We start from the raw sequence: 15,066 nt of genomic DNA, 5'->3' as shown, positions 1-15,066 counted from the left end.
TTATATATTCACATTAATTAGACTCTCTTCAATGATAGAAAACTAAGATTTTAATTAATAAGAATTTAAACTACAAAGATGTACTGGATACACTCCCAGCAAAGGTTAATAATGAATTCATGTGCAGTTTTAAAATGTGACAATTTTCTCTAAAAATGTTGTTTTCAGTAAGCAGGTTATCTGTAGAGATAATTTCTAAAGAGTACTTAACGGTGACACTAATTTTATTTTTTATTTTATTTTTTTATTATACTTTAAGTTCTAGGGTACATTTGCACAACCTGCAGGTTTATTACATATGTATACATGTGCCATGTTGGTGTGCTGCACCCGTTAACTCATCATTTACATTAGGTATTTCTCCTAATGCTATCCCTCCCCCTTCCCCCACCCCATGACAGGCTCCAGTGTGTGTTGTTCCCCACCCTGTGTCCATGTGTTCTCTTTGTTCAATTCCCACCTATGAGTGAGAACATGCGGTGTTTGGTTTTCTGTCCTTTGGATAGTTTGCTCAGTTTCCAGCTTCATCCATGTCCCCACGAAGGACATGAACTCATCCTTTTTTATGGCTGCATAGTATTCCATGGTGTATATGTGACACATTTTCTTAATCCAGCTATCATTGATAGACATTTGGGTTGGTTCCAAGTCTTTACTATTGTGAATAGTGCCGCAGTAAACATACGTGTGCGTACAGTGACACTAATTTTAATTGGTTTTGTCCCATTGATGAGAAAGGGTCTGGATCTTGCCAACGACTATAGTTTTTCTGTAATGTCCGTTTGCTGCCTTCCTCTTTGTTGCCTTTTTTAAAGCTTGGCAAGTTTAGAATTTTTCAGAATCTGGACATATATGCATTTTTTAAAGAAATACCAAAAGTTTTCATTATATATTATTACTTACTCTATACCAACAGGTTGATTCACAAAAGGCTGCAACAAAGCAAGTCAACAAGGCACACAATAGGTTAATCGAAAAAAAAGTCCACAGTGAGAGAAGCACTGAGTCCTGTGCAACATGGAAAGAAGTGCAAAAAGAGGAGAAACTGATTGGATTGATGAACAATGAAGCAGCTCAGGTGAGAGGGTTGTTTGTGTGTGTTTTTTCTAACTTAATGTTACATTAGAATATGCCCTTTGGGAATAAAAATATCTTATTTTCTCCTGAGGGCCAAGGTTGTATGGTTTTGTTAAATGAGAAGGGACAGAAAATATCCTAGCCAGCTGATAAAATTAAAGTGGCCAACACCAGTTATCATAGAAACAGAATAGCAGTAAGCACATTTGCGTACAGATCTGATTTCTTTATTCTAAGAATGTAATGAAGTGCACTTAAATTTCTTTTGCCATCTATGATCCATTTAGGGACTCAATGTATTCTATACTTTTACATTGGTTCCTCAAGTCTCACCCTTATAATCAAATATAAGTGAAGTGTTTCCCTGTCAATGTGGTTGTATTTTAAAATGTATTTTTTTACATCACTCAGTCATTTGGGCGGAGAGTGACTCACCTTTAGCAGATGACTCATTCAAGTAACAGCAAAAATCCTCCCTAATCTAACCTTTTTTGACAACAAGGAGCATACAATGTATTTATTATCTGAAGTGAAAAAATACTTAATTTTGTCAAAATGACCAACATTTTATATGATTTATACACCATCATTTCCCCCAAATGATTTGAGGTAGTTTACAGTATGAAACAGGATAATTTAATACCCCACCTTGTATACCCTACCCCAAGAAAAATTGATGTATCAGGCAGCTGGGATGTTAATCACTAAACTGAGCACTGAATTTGGCTCTGAACTTCTTGACAGCCGAGGCAAAAATTAGAAGCATAGTACTTATGCATTCTTCAGCCAGCCAGCAAGCCTACAAGTTTATCCAGAGAGAGAAATGCTTTTTTTTTTTCAGTACTAATAGCAATCTTTTACATTCTTTCGAGTATAAAATAGTGGCATTATTTGTTGTTTCATTTTAAATTTACGTAAGGAACTACTTCACTTAGGCATATTTTAGTTCCTATTTGTAAAATTAAAGACAAATCGTGCTTGGTGACAAAACTTAGAGATTCTAAAAATCTCTAGTTGAGAGATTCTTTTTCAACCCTTACTTAAGTCCACCAAAATCACCTGGTGTACAGGGATAGGGAGGCACTATGAAAATACTGATGCAAAGAAATTGATTCCTTTTTGGCTGTGGTGGCAATGAGATATGTATATATATAGATTTTATCACTTTGGAAAGTCTTGGTTCTTTTCCCCAGTCAGTCCTCTTCCCCCAGGGAATGTTCTGCCATTTTAATTCTCATCACTAGATTAGATTTGCCTCTTCTAGAATTTCATAAACATGCAGTCATATAGTATGCATTCATTTGGGCCTGGTTTCTTTCACTCAGTGTGTTTTTTGAGATTTATCCATGTTCATGCATGTATTAGTAATTTGTGTTTTCCATTGCTGAATAGTACTCCATTGTATAACTATATCATAGTTCACATGTCTGTCGTATAACTACACCATAATTCACAAGTCCGTTCTCCTATTAATGGACATTTGGGCTACTACTCATTTCTGGCCACCATGAATATAGTTGCTACAAACATTCTGGCACAAATCCTTCAATGGACGTGTTTCATTTCTCCTGAGATGTAGAATTGCTGGGTCGTAGGGCAGGTGTATGTTTAATTTTATAAAGAGCTCACAAAAAGTTCTTAAGTATCATTCTATACTCCCACCAGTAATGTACAAGAGTTCTGGCCATTCCACGTCCTCCCCAATATTTGGTATTGTCACTCTTTTTAATTTTAGCCATTCTAACGTATTAGTGTATTATTGTGTTTCCAATTATTCACCTGATGTCTAATTAAGTTTGAGCACTTTCACATGTTTTTACTGACCATTCATATATCTGTTCTTATAAAGTTTCTTTTTCAAGTGTTCTAATTTTTATTTGGATATTTGTCTTTTTATTGTTAAGCCACAGAAGTCCTTATCAGATATCTGTATTATGGATATCCTCTCCTAGCATGTGGCCTGCCTAATCATTTAATTCATAGTATCTTAGGATGTGCAGAAGCTTTTTATATTATTTTTTTTATTTAAAGTTCAATTTATCAGTCTTTAATAGTTTTTTTGTTTGTTTGTTTTTCTGTAAAGATACCTAAGAAACCTTTGCCTACCTCAAGGTCACAAAGTTATTTTGCTATATATTTTTATACAAGGCTCATGGTTTTAGCTTTCATTGTTGGTTCTATGAGCCATCTCAAATCAATTAATGTGTATTGTGTGAGGAGGTTGAGGTTCTCTTTTTCATATAGTTTGCACCATCATTTACTGAAAAGATGTTCCTAATGAATTTCTTTGGAGCCCTTTTCAAAAGTCACTAACTGTGTAAGTGTGGGCCTATTTCTGGGCTCTATTTTCTTCTATTCTACTTGTCTCTCCTTACACCAACACCACACTGCATCAGTTACTGTCGCTTTACAGCAAGCTCTGAAATTAGAATAGTTCTTTAATCCTTTTATTTTCTTTCAAAAATGTATTGGCCATTTTAGGTCCCAAGTCTCCTCCATAAAATTTAAGAAGCAGCTTGTTAGTTTCCACCAAAAAATGCACAATGGGATTTTGATTGGGAGTACATTAAGTCTAAAGATGAGTTTATGGAGAACTGGCATCCCAACAATGTCAACTCCTCTAGTGCATAAACCTGGTACTTCTCTGCATTTATGTGGAACTTCTCTGCATTTATGTGGATTTTCTTTAACTTCTCTCAACAGTGTTTTGTAGTTTTTAGTGTAGACGTCTATACATCTTCCGTTAAAATTGTCTTAAATATTTTTGATCCCATTTTAAGTAGTAATTTTCAAAATTTCATATTCCAGTTATTTGTTGTTGGTATATAGAAATAGAATTTATTTTCTATTTCTATATCAATTATATTTGATATACAATATAATCGTGTGTCTTGGGATCTTTCTAAATGTACTTATTCCAATAGGTTTTATTATTTTTTAAATAGATTCTTAGGACTTTCTACATAGTTAATGATGTCTATGAATAGAGACAGTTTTACCTCTTCCTTTCCAATACATACCTTTTATTTATTTTTTATTGTTGTCTTATTACACCTGCTAGCAGCTCTAGTATTACGTTGAATAGAAGTTGTGACAGTGGCCATCCTTGCTTTGTTCCTGATCTTAGGGGGAATGCATTCATTCTTTCACCATTAAGTTAGCTGTTTTTTTCTAAATACCCTTTATCAGGCTGAGGAAATTTCACCATATTTGTTGAAAAATAAATGTAAATAATGAATATTAAATACTGTTTTGAGATCTCTTGAGATGATCATATGATTTTTTCCCTTTACTAGTATGATGAATTACATTGATTTTTAAATGTTAAATCAACCTTTTATTTCTGGGATAAACCCCCAGTTAGGCATGATGTGTTTTCCTGCTGAATACTGTTTGCTGGATTTCAGTTCCATGGAAGGTTTTTATACCTAGACTGATGACAGATACTGGTCTGTAATTTTCTTTCTTTTTCTTTTCTTTTTTTTTTTTTTTTTTTTTTTTTTTTGCAAAGTGAAAGCAAGTTTATTAAGAAAGTAAAGTAATAAAAGGATGGCTACTTCATAGAGCAGCTGTAATTTTCTTTTCTCATAATATCCTTGTATGGTTTTGTTTTCAGGGTCATTATGAATTATACCAGTTGGAAGTGTTCCCCTCTGTTTTCAGAAAATGTTTTTGTAAGATTTACCTTTCTTAAATGTTGGATAGAATTTAGCAAGAAAACCATCAGGGCTGCTAATTTGTTGTAGGAAATTTTTTAACTGCATATTTACTTTCTATAATATATAGAGTGATCATTAGGTTTTTTTTCTTCTTGAGTCAGTTTTATATTTGTATTTTTCAAAGAATTTGTCCATCTCATCTAAGTTTTCAAAATTATCAGCACTGTTAGGATATTCTTTATTATCCCTTTACCATCACCAATATCTATATTGATGTCCCCTCTTTCAGTCCTGATAGTGGTAACTTTTGGTTTCTTTCTCTTTTTCTTTTTTATTTTTTGTATTTTATTATTATACTTTAGGTTTTAGGGTACATGTGCACAATGTGCAGGTTTGTTACATATGTATCCATGTGCCATGTTGGTTTGCTGCACCCATTAACTCGTCATTTAGCATTAGGTATATCTCCTAATGCTGTCCCTCCCCCCTACCCCCACCCCACAACAGTCCCCGGAGTGTGATGTTCCCCTTCCTGTGTCCATGAGTTCTCATTGTTCAATTCCCACCTATGAGTGAGAACATGCGGTGTGTGGCTTTTTGTCCTTGCGATAGTTTACTGAGAATGATGTTTTCCAGTTTCATCCATGTCCCTACAAAGGACATGAACTCATCATTTTTTATGGCTGCATAGTATTCCATGGTGTATATGTGCCACATTTTCTTAATCCAGTCTATCGTTGTTGGACATTTGGGTTGGTTCCAACTCTTTGCTATTGTGAATAGTGCCACAATAAACATACGTGTGCATGTGTCTTTATAGCAGCATGATTTATAGTCCTTTGGGTATATACCCAGTAATGGGATGGCTGGGTCAAATGGTATTTCTAGTTCTAGATCCCTGAGGAATCACCACACTGACTTCCACAATGGTTGAACTAGTTTACAGTCCCACCAAGAGTGTAAAAATGTTCCTATTTCTCCACATCCTCTCCTGCACCTGTTGTTTCCTGACTTTTTAATGATGGCCATTCTAACTGGTGTGAGATGGTATCTCATTGTGGTTTTGATTTGCATTTCTCTGATGGCCAGTGATGATGAGCATTTTTTCATGTGTTCTTTGCTGCATAAATGTCTTCTTTTGAGAAGTGTCTGTTCATGCCCTTTGCCCACTTTTTGATGGGGCTGTTTGTTTTTTTCTTGTAAATTTGTTTGAGTTCATTGTGGATTCTGGATATTAGCCCTTTGTCAGATGAGTAGGTTGCAAAAATTTACTCCCATTCTGTAGGTTGCCTGTTCACTCTGATGGTAGTTTCTTTTGCTGTGCAGAAGCTCTTTAGTTTAATTAGATCCCATTTGTCAATTTTGGCTTTTGTTGCCATTGCTTTTGGTGTTTTAGACATGAAGTCCTTGCCCATGCCTATGTCCTGAATGGTATTGCCTAGGTTTTCTTCTAGGGTTTTTATGGTTTTAGGTCTAACATGTAAGTCTTTAATCTGTCTTGAATTAATTTTTGTATAAGGTGTAAGGAAGGGATCAGTTTCAGCTTTCTACCTATGGCTAGCCAGTTTTCCCAGCACCATTTATTAAATAGGGAATCCTTTCCCCATTGCTTGTTTTTGTCAGGTTTGTCAAAGATCAGAGAGTTGTAGATATGCGGCATTATTTCTGAGGGCTCTGTTCTGTTCCATTGATCTTGTCTCTGTTGTGGTACCAGTACCATGCTGTTTTGGTTACTGTAGCCTTGTAGTATAGTTTGAAGTCAGGTAGTGTGATGCCTCCAGCTTTGTTCTTTTGGCTTAGGATTGACTTGGCGATGCGGGCTCTTTTTTGGTTCCATATGAACTTTAAAGTAGTTTTTTCCAATTCTGTGAAGAAAGTCATTGGTAGCTTGATGGGGATGGCATTGAATCTATAAATTACCTTTGGCAGTATGGCCATTTTCACGATATTGATTCTTCCAACCCATGAGCATGAAGGGCTGTTGAATTTTGTTGAAGGCCTTTTCTGCATCTCTTGAGATAATCATGTGGTTTTTGTCATTGCATCTGTTTATATGATGGAATACATTTGTTGGTTTGCGTATGTTGAACCAGCCTTGCATCCCAGGGATGAAGCCAACTTGATCTTGGTGGATAAGCTTTTTGATGTGCTGCTGGATTCGGTTTGCCAGTATTTTATTGACGATTTTTGCATCAATGTTCATCAAGGATATTGGTCTGAAATTCTCTTTTTTGGTTATGTCTCTGCCAGGCTTTGGTATCAGGATGATGCTGGCCTCATAAAATGAGTTAGGGAGGATTCCCTCTTTTCTATTGATTGGAATAGTTTCAGAAGGAATGGTACCAGTTCTTCCTTGTACCTCTGGTAGAATTCGGCTGTGAATCCATCAGGTCCTGGACTCTTTTTGGTTGGTAAGCTATTGATTATTGCCACAATTTCGGAGCCTGTTATTGGTCTATTCAGAGATTCAACTTTTTCCTGGTTTAGTCTTGGGAGGGTATATTTGTCGAGGAATTTATACATTTCTTCTAGATTTTCTAGTTTATTTGCATAGAGGTGTTTGTAGTATTCTCTGATGGTAGATTGTATTTCTGTGGGATCGGTGGTGATATCCCCTTTGTCATTTTTTATTGCATCTATTTGATTCTTCTCTCTTTTCTTCTTTATTAGTCTTGCCAGCGGTCTATCAATTTTGTTGATCTTTTCAAAAAACCAGCTCCTGGATTCATTAATTTTTTGAAGGGTTTTTTGTATCTCTATTTCCTGCAGTTCTGCTATGATTTTAGTTATTTCTAGCCTTCTGTTAGCTTTTGAATGTGTTTGCTCTTGCTTTTCTAGTTCTTTTAATTGTGATGTTAGGGTGTCAATTTTGGAACTTTCCTGCTTTCTCTTTTGGGCATTTAGTGCCATAAATTTCCCTCTACACACTACTTTGAATGTGTCCCAGAGATTCTGGTATGTTGTGTCTTTGTTCTCATTGGTTTCAAAGAACATCTTTATTTCTGTCTTCATTTCATTATGTACCCAGTAGTCATTCAGGAGCAGGTTGTTCAGTTTCCATGTAGTTGAGCGGTTTTGAGTGAGTTTCTTAATCCTGAGTTCTAGTTTGATTGCACTGTGATCTGAGAGACAGTTTGTTATAATTTCTGTTCTTTTACATTTGCTGAGGAGTGCTTTACTTCCAACTATGTGGTCAGTTTTGGAATAGGTGTGGTGTGGTGCTGAAAAAAATGTATATTCTGTTGATTTGGGGTGGAGAGTTCTGTAGATGTCTATTAGGTCCACTTTGTGCAGAGCTGAGTTCAATTCCTGGATATCCTTGTTGACTTTCTGTCTCGTTGATCTGTCTAATGTTGACAGTGGGGTGTTAAAATCTCCCATTATTATTGTGTGGGAGTTTAAGTTCCTTTGTAGGTCGCTCAGGACTTGCTTTATGAATCTGGGTGCTCCTGTATTGGGTGCATATGTATTTAGGATAGTTAGCTCTTCTTGTTGAATTGATTCCTTTACCATTATGTAATGGCCTTCTTTGTCTCTTTTGATCTTTGTTGGTTTAAAGTCTACTTTATCAGAGACTAGGATTGTAACCCCTGCCTTTTTTTGTTTTCCATTTGCTTGATAGATCTTCCTCCATCCCTTTATTTTGAGTCTATGTGTGTCTCTGCACGTGAGATGGGTTTCCTGGATACAGCACACTGATGGGTCTTGACTCCTTATCCAATTTGCCAGTCTGTGTCTTTTAATTGGAGTATTTAGCCCATTTACATTTAAAGTTAATATTGTTATGTGTGAATTTGATCCTGTCATTATGATATTAGTTGGTTATTTTGCTCGTTGGTTGATGTAGTTTCTTCGTAGCCTTGATGGTCTTTACAATTTGGCATGTTTTTGCAGTGGCTGGTACTGGTTGTTCCTTTCCATGTTTAGTGCTTCCTTCAGGAGCTCTTTTAGGGCAGGCCTTGTTGTGACAAAATCACTCAGCATTTGCTTGTCTGTAAAGTATTTTATTTCTCCTTCACTTAGGAAGCTTAGTTTGGCTGGATATGAAATTCTGGGTTGAAAATTCTTTAAGAATGTTGAATATCAGCCCCCACTCTCTTCTGGCTTGTAGAGTTTCTGCTGAGAGATCAGCTGTTAGTCTGATGGGCTTCCCTTTGTGGGTAACCCGACCTTTCTCTCTGGCTGCCCTTAACATTTTTTCCTTCATTTCAACTTTGGTGAATCTGACAATTATGTGTCTTGGAGTTGTTCTTCTCGAGGAGTATCTTTGTGGCGTTCTCTGTATTTCCTGAATCTGAATGTTGGCCTGCCTTGCTAGATTGGGGAAGTTCTCCTGGATAATATCTTGCAGAGTGTTTTCCAACTTGGTTCCATTCTCCCCCTCATTTTCAGGTACACCAATCAGACGTAGGTTTGGTCTTTTCACATAGTCCCAAATTTCTTGGAGTCTTTGTTCGTTCCTTTTTATTCTTTTGTCTCTAAACTTCCCTTCTCGCTTCATTTCATTCATTTCATCTTCCATCGCTGATACCCTTTCTTCCAGTTGATTGCATCGGCTACCGAGGCTTCTGCATTCTTCGCGTAGTTCTCAAAACTTCGCTTTCAGCTCCATCAGCTCCTTTAAGCCCTTCTGTCCATTGGTTATTCTAGTTATCCATTCGTCTAATTTTTTTTCAAAGTTTTTAACTTCTTTGCTATTGTTTTGAATTTCCTCCCGTAGCTCAGAGTAGTTTGATCGTCTGAAGCCTTCTTCTCTCAACTCGTCAAAGTTATTCTCCATCCAGCTTTGTTCCGTTGCTGGTGAGGAACTACGTTCCTTTGGAGGAGGAGAGGTGCTCTGCTTTTTAGAGTTTCCAGTTTTTCTGCTGTTTTTTTCCCATCTTTGTGGTTTTATCTACTTTTGGTCTTTGATGATGGTGATGTACAGATGGGTTTTTGGTGTGGATGTCCTTTCTGTTTGTTAGTTTTCCTTCTACCAGACAGGACCCTCAGCTGCAGGTCTGTTGGAGTTTGCTAGAGGTCCACTCCAGACCCTGTTTGGCTGGGTGTCAGCAGCGGTGGCTGCAGAACAGTGGATTTTTGTGAGACCACAAATTCAGCTGTCTGATAGTTCCTCTGGAAGTTTTGTCTCAGAGGAGTACCTGGCCGAGTGAGGTGTCAGTCTGTCCCTACTGGGGGGTGCCTCCCAGTTAGGCTGCTTGGGGGTCAGGGACCCACTTTAGGAGGCAGTCTGTCTGTTCTCAGATCTCCAGCTGCGTGTTTGGAGAACCACTGCTCTCTTCAAAGCTGTCAGACAGGTACATTTAAGTCTGCATAGATTCCTGCTGACTTTTTGTTTGTCTGTGCCCTGCCCCCAGAGGTGGAGCCTACAGAGGCAGGCAGGCCTCCTTGAGCTGTGGTGGGCTTCACCCAGTTCGAGCTTCCTGGCTGCTTTGTTTACCTAAGCAAGCCTGGGCAATGGCAGGCGCCCCTCCCCCAGCCTCGCTGTTGCCTTGCAGTTTTATCTCAGACTGCTGTGCTAGCAATCAGGGAGACTCCCTGGGCATAGGACCCTCCCAGCCAGGTGCGGGACACAATCTCTTGGTGTGCCGTTTTCCAAGCCCGTTGGAAAAGTGCAGTATTGGGGTGGGACTGACCCAATTTTCCAGGTGCCGTCTGTTACCCCTTTCTTTGACTAGGAAAGGGAACTCCCTGACCCCTTGCACCTCCGGAATGAGGCAATGCCTCGCCCTGCTTCGGCTCGCGCACAGTGCGCTGCACCGATTGTCCTGCACCCACTGTTTGGCATTCCCTAATGATATGAACCTGGTACCTCAAAGGAAAATGCAGAAATCACCCGTCTTCTGTGTGGCTCATGCTGGGAGCTGTAGACCAGAGCTGTTTCTATTCGGCCATCTTCCTTTCTCTTTTTCTTAATAGTCTAGCTAAGGGCTTATCATTTTCATTGATCTTCTCAAAGACCAGCTTTGGTTTTTTTTTTTTTTTTTTCCAAAGACTAACTTTGGTTTTGTTGATTTTTTAAAAAAACCTACCATTGATATGTTTTCTATTTCACTAATTCTTTATAATTTCCTTAATTCTACTTATTTTGCGTTTAATTTATTCTTTCAAGCTTCATAAGGTGAAAGTTTAAATCACTAATTTTTTCCTTCTTTTTTTTCTAATGTATATAGTTAAACCTATAAATATGTAAGCTGTGCTTTGGCTGTATTTCACAAATTTTGATATGTTGTGTTTTCATTATTATTCAGGTCAATATATTTTCTAATGTCCCTTGATTGATTTGACCCATGGATTATTTATTAGTATGTTATTTAATTCCTAAGTATTTTTAAGGTTTACTGGGTATCTTTTTTGTTATTGATTTCTAATTTAATTTTGTTGTCATCAGAACACATCCTGTATTATTACAATCTTTTAAAATTCACTGAAACTTATTTTGTCACCCAGGAAAAGGCCTAGTTTAGTGAATTTTCCTTGTATACTTATGAAGTTTGGGGTTAAGTTGTTTAATACTGTTCAAATCTTATATATTTACTGTTTTGTCATCTTGTTTTATCATTTAATGACAAAGGAATGTTACAATCGCCAACTGTAATTGTGAATTTATCCATTTGTCTCTTCCATACATTTTTGCTTCATAGATTTTGATGCTGTTATTAGGTATATGCAGATTTAGTAGTTACATGTTCTTGGTTAACTGTCCTGTTCATCATTCTGAAATATCTTACTTTATGTCTATTAAATACTCTATCTTGAATTCTACTTCATCTGACTTTTAACAATTCCAGCCTTCCTATGATTAATATTTATACATTGTATCCATTTCCATCCTTTGTTTAATCCACCTGTGTCTTTTTATCTGTGGCTTTTGTAACTAGCATATAGTTGAGTCTTGCTATTTTATAAAATCTGGCAAACACTATCTTTTATTTGCTCCATTTCTATTTCATGTAACTATATTTGCTCCATTTCCATTTAAGGTAACTATTGATACAGCTGGGTTTAATCTACCATTATGCAATTTGCTTTCTTTTTACCCCATTTGTTCTTTGTCCCTTTTTACTTCCCTCTTGCTTTATTTTGGACTAATTGAGAATTTTTTTAAAACTATGCTTCTATGCTTGTTCTTTTTTTTTGGTGGTCACTCTAGAGCAAGGGGTGAGTCAGCTCCATAGCCTATGGGCCAAATTCAGCCAACCACCGATTTTTGTAAATAGTTTTATTGGAACATAGCCATACTCATTCCTTACATATTGTATTTGATTGCTTTTGTTCCATAGTGGCAGAGCTAACTGCAACAGAGACTGTATGGTCAAAAAAGCCTAAAATATTTACTCTCAGGCATTTTATAAAGCAAGTTTGCAAATCCCTGCTCAGAACAATCCTGCCTAACAGAAATATAATGCAAGCCACATATGCAATTTAAAAAATTCTACTAACCACAGATCAAAAAGTAAAAAGAAACAGGTAGAATCTATTTTAATAACATCCTCTGATTAAACCAGTATCCACAATGGTATAATCAGAATAATATTACTGAGATATTTTACATCTTTTTCTATAAAGTCTTCAAAATTGGGTGTCTATTTTATAGTAATAGCACATCTCAGTTATAACTAGCCATATTTCAAGTGCTCAAGTCATATTAGACAGCATGGCTCTAGAAGTTACCATGTGCACATTTAACTGATCATATTACATTCTATCTTGACTTAATGTTTAAGAACCTTACAAATGTATACTTCCCTTTATCCCTCATCCTTTGTGCTATTGTTGTTATACATTTTGCTTTTGCATGTGTAATATATTTCAGAATGCATTGTTATTGTTGCTTTAAGGAGCCATTTTTCATTTTAAAAAAATTAAGAAAGAAAAAAAAAGTCTTAACATATCCCAATATCTACAGTTACTGAAATTCTTTATTCCTTCAATAGATCTTAGTTTGGTATCATTTCTCTTCAGCCTGAACAAATTCTTTTAACATTTATTGTACTGTGTATTTCCTGGAATCGAATTCTGTCACGTCTTGTCTGTCTGAAAATATTTGTATTTCACCTTCACTTTTTTTTTTTTGTAGTGGTGAATTTATATTTTATTTCTGCATTTCTTTTTTTAACAGTTTATTTTGAAGTAATTGTAGACTCTGAAATTGTAAAAATACATACAGCCTCCATATACCCTTACCTACCCTTTCACGCAACTCCTGCAAATGAAAACATTTTACATAACCATAATATAATTTTACAAAGCAGGAAATTGACATTCATATACTACCATAAAATACAGACCTTATGGGCCGGGCGCGGTGGCTCATGCTTGTAATCCCAGCACTTTGGGAGGCCGAGGCGGGCGGATCACGAGGTCAGGAGATCGAGACCACGGTGAAACCCCGTCTCTACTAAAAAATACAAAAAATTAGCCGGGCGTGGTGGCGGGCGCCTGTAGTCCCAGCTACTCGGAGGCTGAGGCAGGAGAATGGCGTGAACCCGGGAGGCGGAGCTTGCAGTGAGCCGAGATTGCGCCACTGCACTCCAGCCTGGGCGACAGAGCGAGACTCCGTCTCAAAAAAAAAAAAAAAAAAAAAAAAAAAAATACAGACCTTATTAGGATATCACCAATTTTGACATGTACTCGTGCATGTCTGTGTTCCTTAGATATTTCATTACGTGTGGAGTAACCACCACAATTATCCTACAGACCTGTTCCATGACCATGTAGGAATTGCTCATGCTATAGTGACACCCTCTTCCCAATCTTAATCCTCAGAAAGCAGTGGGTTTATTCTGCATCACTATAATTTTATCATTTTGAGTGTATCATATAAATCAAATCCTATGTAACTTGTTGAGAATGGCTTTGTTTCATTCGTCATGCCCTTGAGATCTATCCAAGTTTTGTGTACATGAGCAGTTCATTCCTTTTTATTGCTCAGTAGTAATCTGAAGTATGGATATACCATTGAAGAATATTTGGTTTCTTTCCAGTTTTTGGCCATTCACTATTTAGTAGGTTAGCTGTAGACATTTTTATAGATGTTCTCTATAAAGTTGAGGAAGCTCCCCTCCATTTCTAATGTACTAAGAGTTTTCATCATGACTAGGTGCTGAATATTGTCAAATGCTCTTTCTGTGTCAGTTAATATGATCATGTGATTTTTCTTCTTTAGACTGTTACCATGGTGGATGACACTGGTTTGTGGTTGAATATTGAACCAGTCTCCCATTCCTTGAATCAACCCCACTTCGTCATTGTATATTATTCTTTTTATAGGTTGCTGGATTTAATTTGCTAGTATTTTAATGAGGAGTTTTACATCTGTGTTCATGAGAGCTGATGTCTGTTGTTATCTTTTATTCTACTGTTTTTGTTGGTTTTGGTATCAGGGTAATGGTGCCCTTATGAGTTGAGAAGCCTTCTTCCTCTTCTTAATTTCTGGAAGAAAATGTATAGAATTGATCTTGGTTTTTTTTTTTTTGTTTTTTTTTTTCACGTTTTGCAGAATTCTCTAGTGAAACCATCTGGGTCTGGAGATTTCCTTTTTAGCTATGAATTCAGTTTCTTTAGTAAGACTATTCAGATATTTATTTCAAGAGTAGGCAAACTTTTCTGTAAAGAGCCAGATGGTAAAAAATTTAGGTTTTGCAGGTCATATGGACTCTTGTCACAACTATTTATCTCTTGCATTTTTATTATTTCATCTTGAGTTAGTTTTGGTAATTTGTGATTTTTCCAGGAATTGGTCCATTTCATCTGAGCTATCAAATTTTTGTTGGTGTAATTATTCATAGTATTCCTTTATTCAAATCCCTTAAATGCCCGTGGGGTCTGTAGTGATACTTGTTTCTTCCCAGATACTGGTAGTTTGTGTTTTCTTTCTCTGTTAGTTTTGCTAGTTTGTCATTCTTATTGGTCATGTCTCAGAACCAGCTTTTGATTGATCATTCTGTATTTTTTAATTGCCAATGTTACTGATTTCTGCTCTAATTTGTTTCTTTCTGCTTGCTTTGGATTTTAATTCTTTTTTTTTTTTTTTTTTTTTTTTTGAGACGGAGTCTCGCTCTGTCGCCCAGACTGGAGTGCAGTGGCGCAGTCTCGGCTCACTGCAAGCTCCACCTCCCGGGTTCATGCCATTCTCCTGCCTCAGCCTCTCCGAGTAGCTGGGACTACAGGCGCCCGCCACCACGCCCGGCTAATTTTTTGTATTTTTAGTAGAGATGGGGTTTCACCATGGTCTCGATCTCCTGACCTCGTGATCCACCTGCCTCGGCCTCCCAAAGTGCTGGGATTACAAGCGTGAGCCACCGCGCCCGGCCGGATTTTAATTCTT

At 37.0% G+C, this 15,066-nt stretch overlaps 1 protein-coding gene across 6 annotated transcripts in view; it reads left to right on the top strand.

Moving 5' to 3' along the window:
- The window catches only part of VRK2 (VRK serine/threonine kinase 2), a 117,322-nt gene that overhangs the window by 96,968 nt on the left and 5,288 nt on the right, over nt 1-15,066 (top strand). For all 6 annotated transcript variants that reach the window (XM_058429069.1, XM_058429073.1, XM_032178728.2 and 3 more), the window contains one exon: nt 917-1,078. In XM_058429069.1, coding sequence (XP_058285052.1) covers nt 917-1,078 — 162 coding nt within the window. The remainder of the gene's footprint in view (nt 1-916; nt 1,079-15,066) is intronic.

This window comes from Hylobates moloch, unplaced genomic scaffold, assembly GCF_009828535.3.
Source record: "Hylobates moloch isolate HMO894 unplaced genomic scaffold, HMol_V3 SCAFFOLD_15, whole genome shotgun sequence".
NCBI lineage: Eukaryota > Metazoa > Chordata > Mammalia > Primates > Hylobatidae > Hylobates > Hylobates moloch.
The sequence above is the reverse complement of the archived record's forward strand: the minus strand, read 5'-3'. Positions and strand labels throughout refer to the sequence as shown.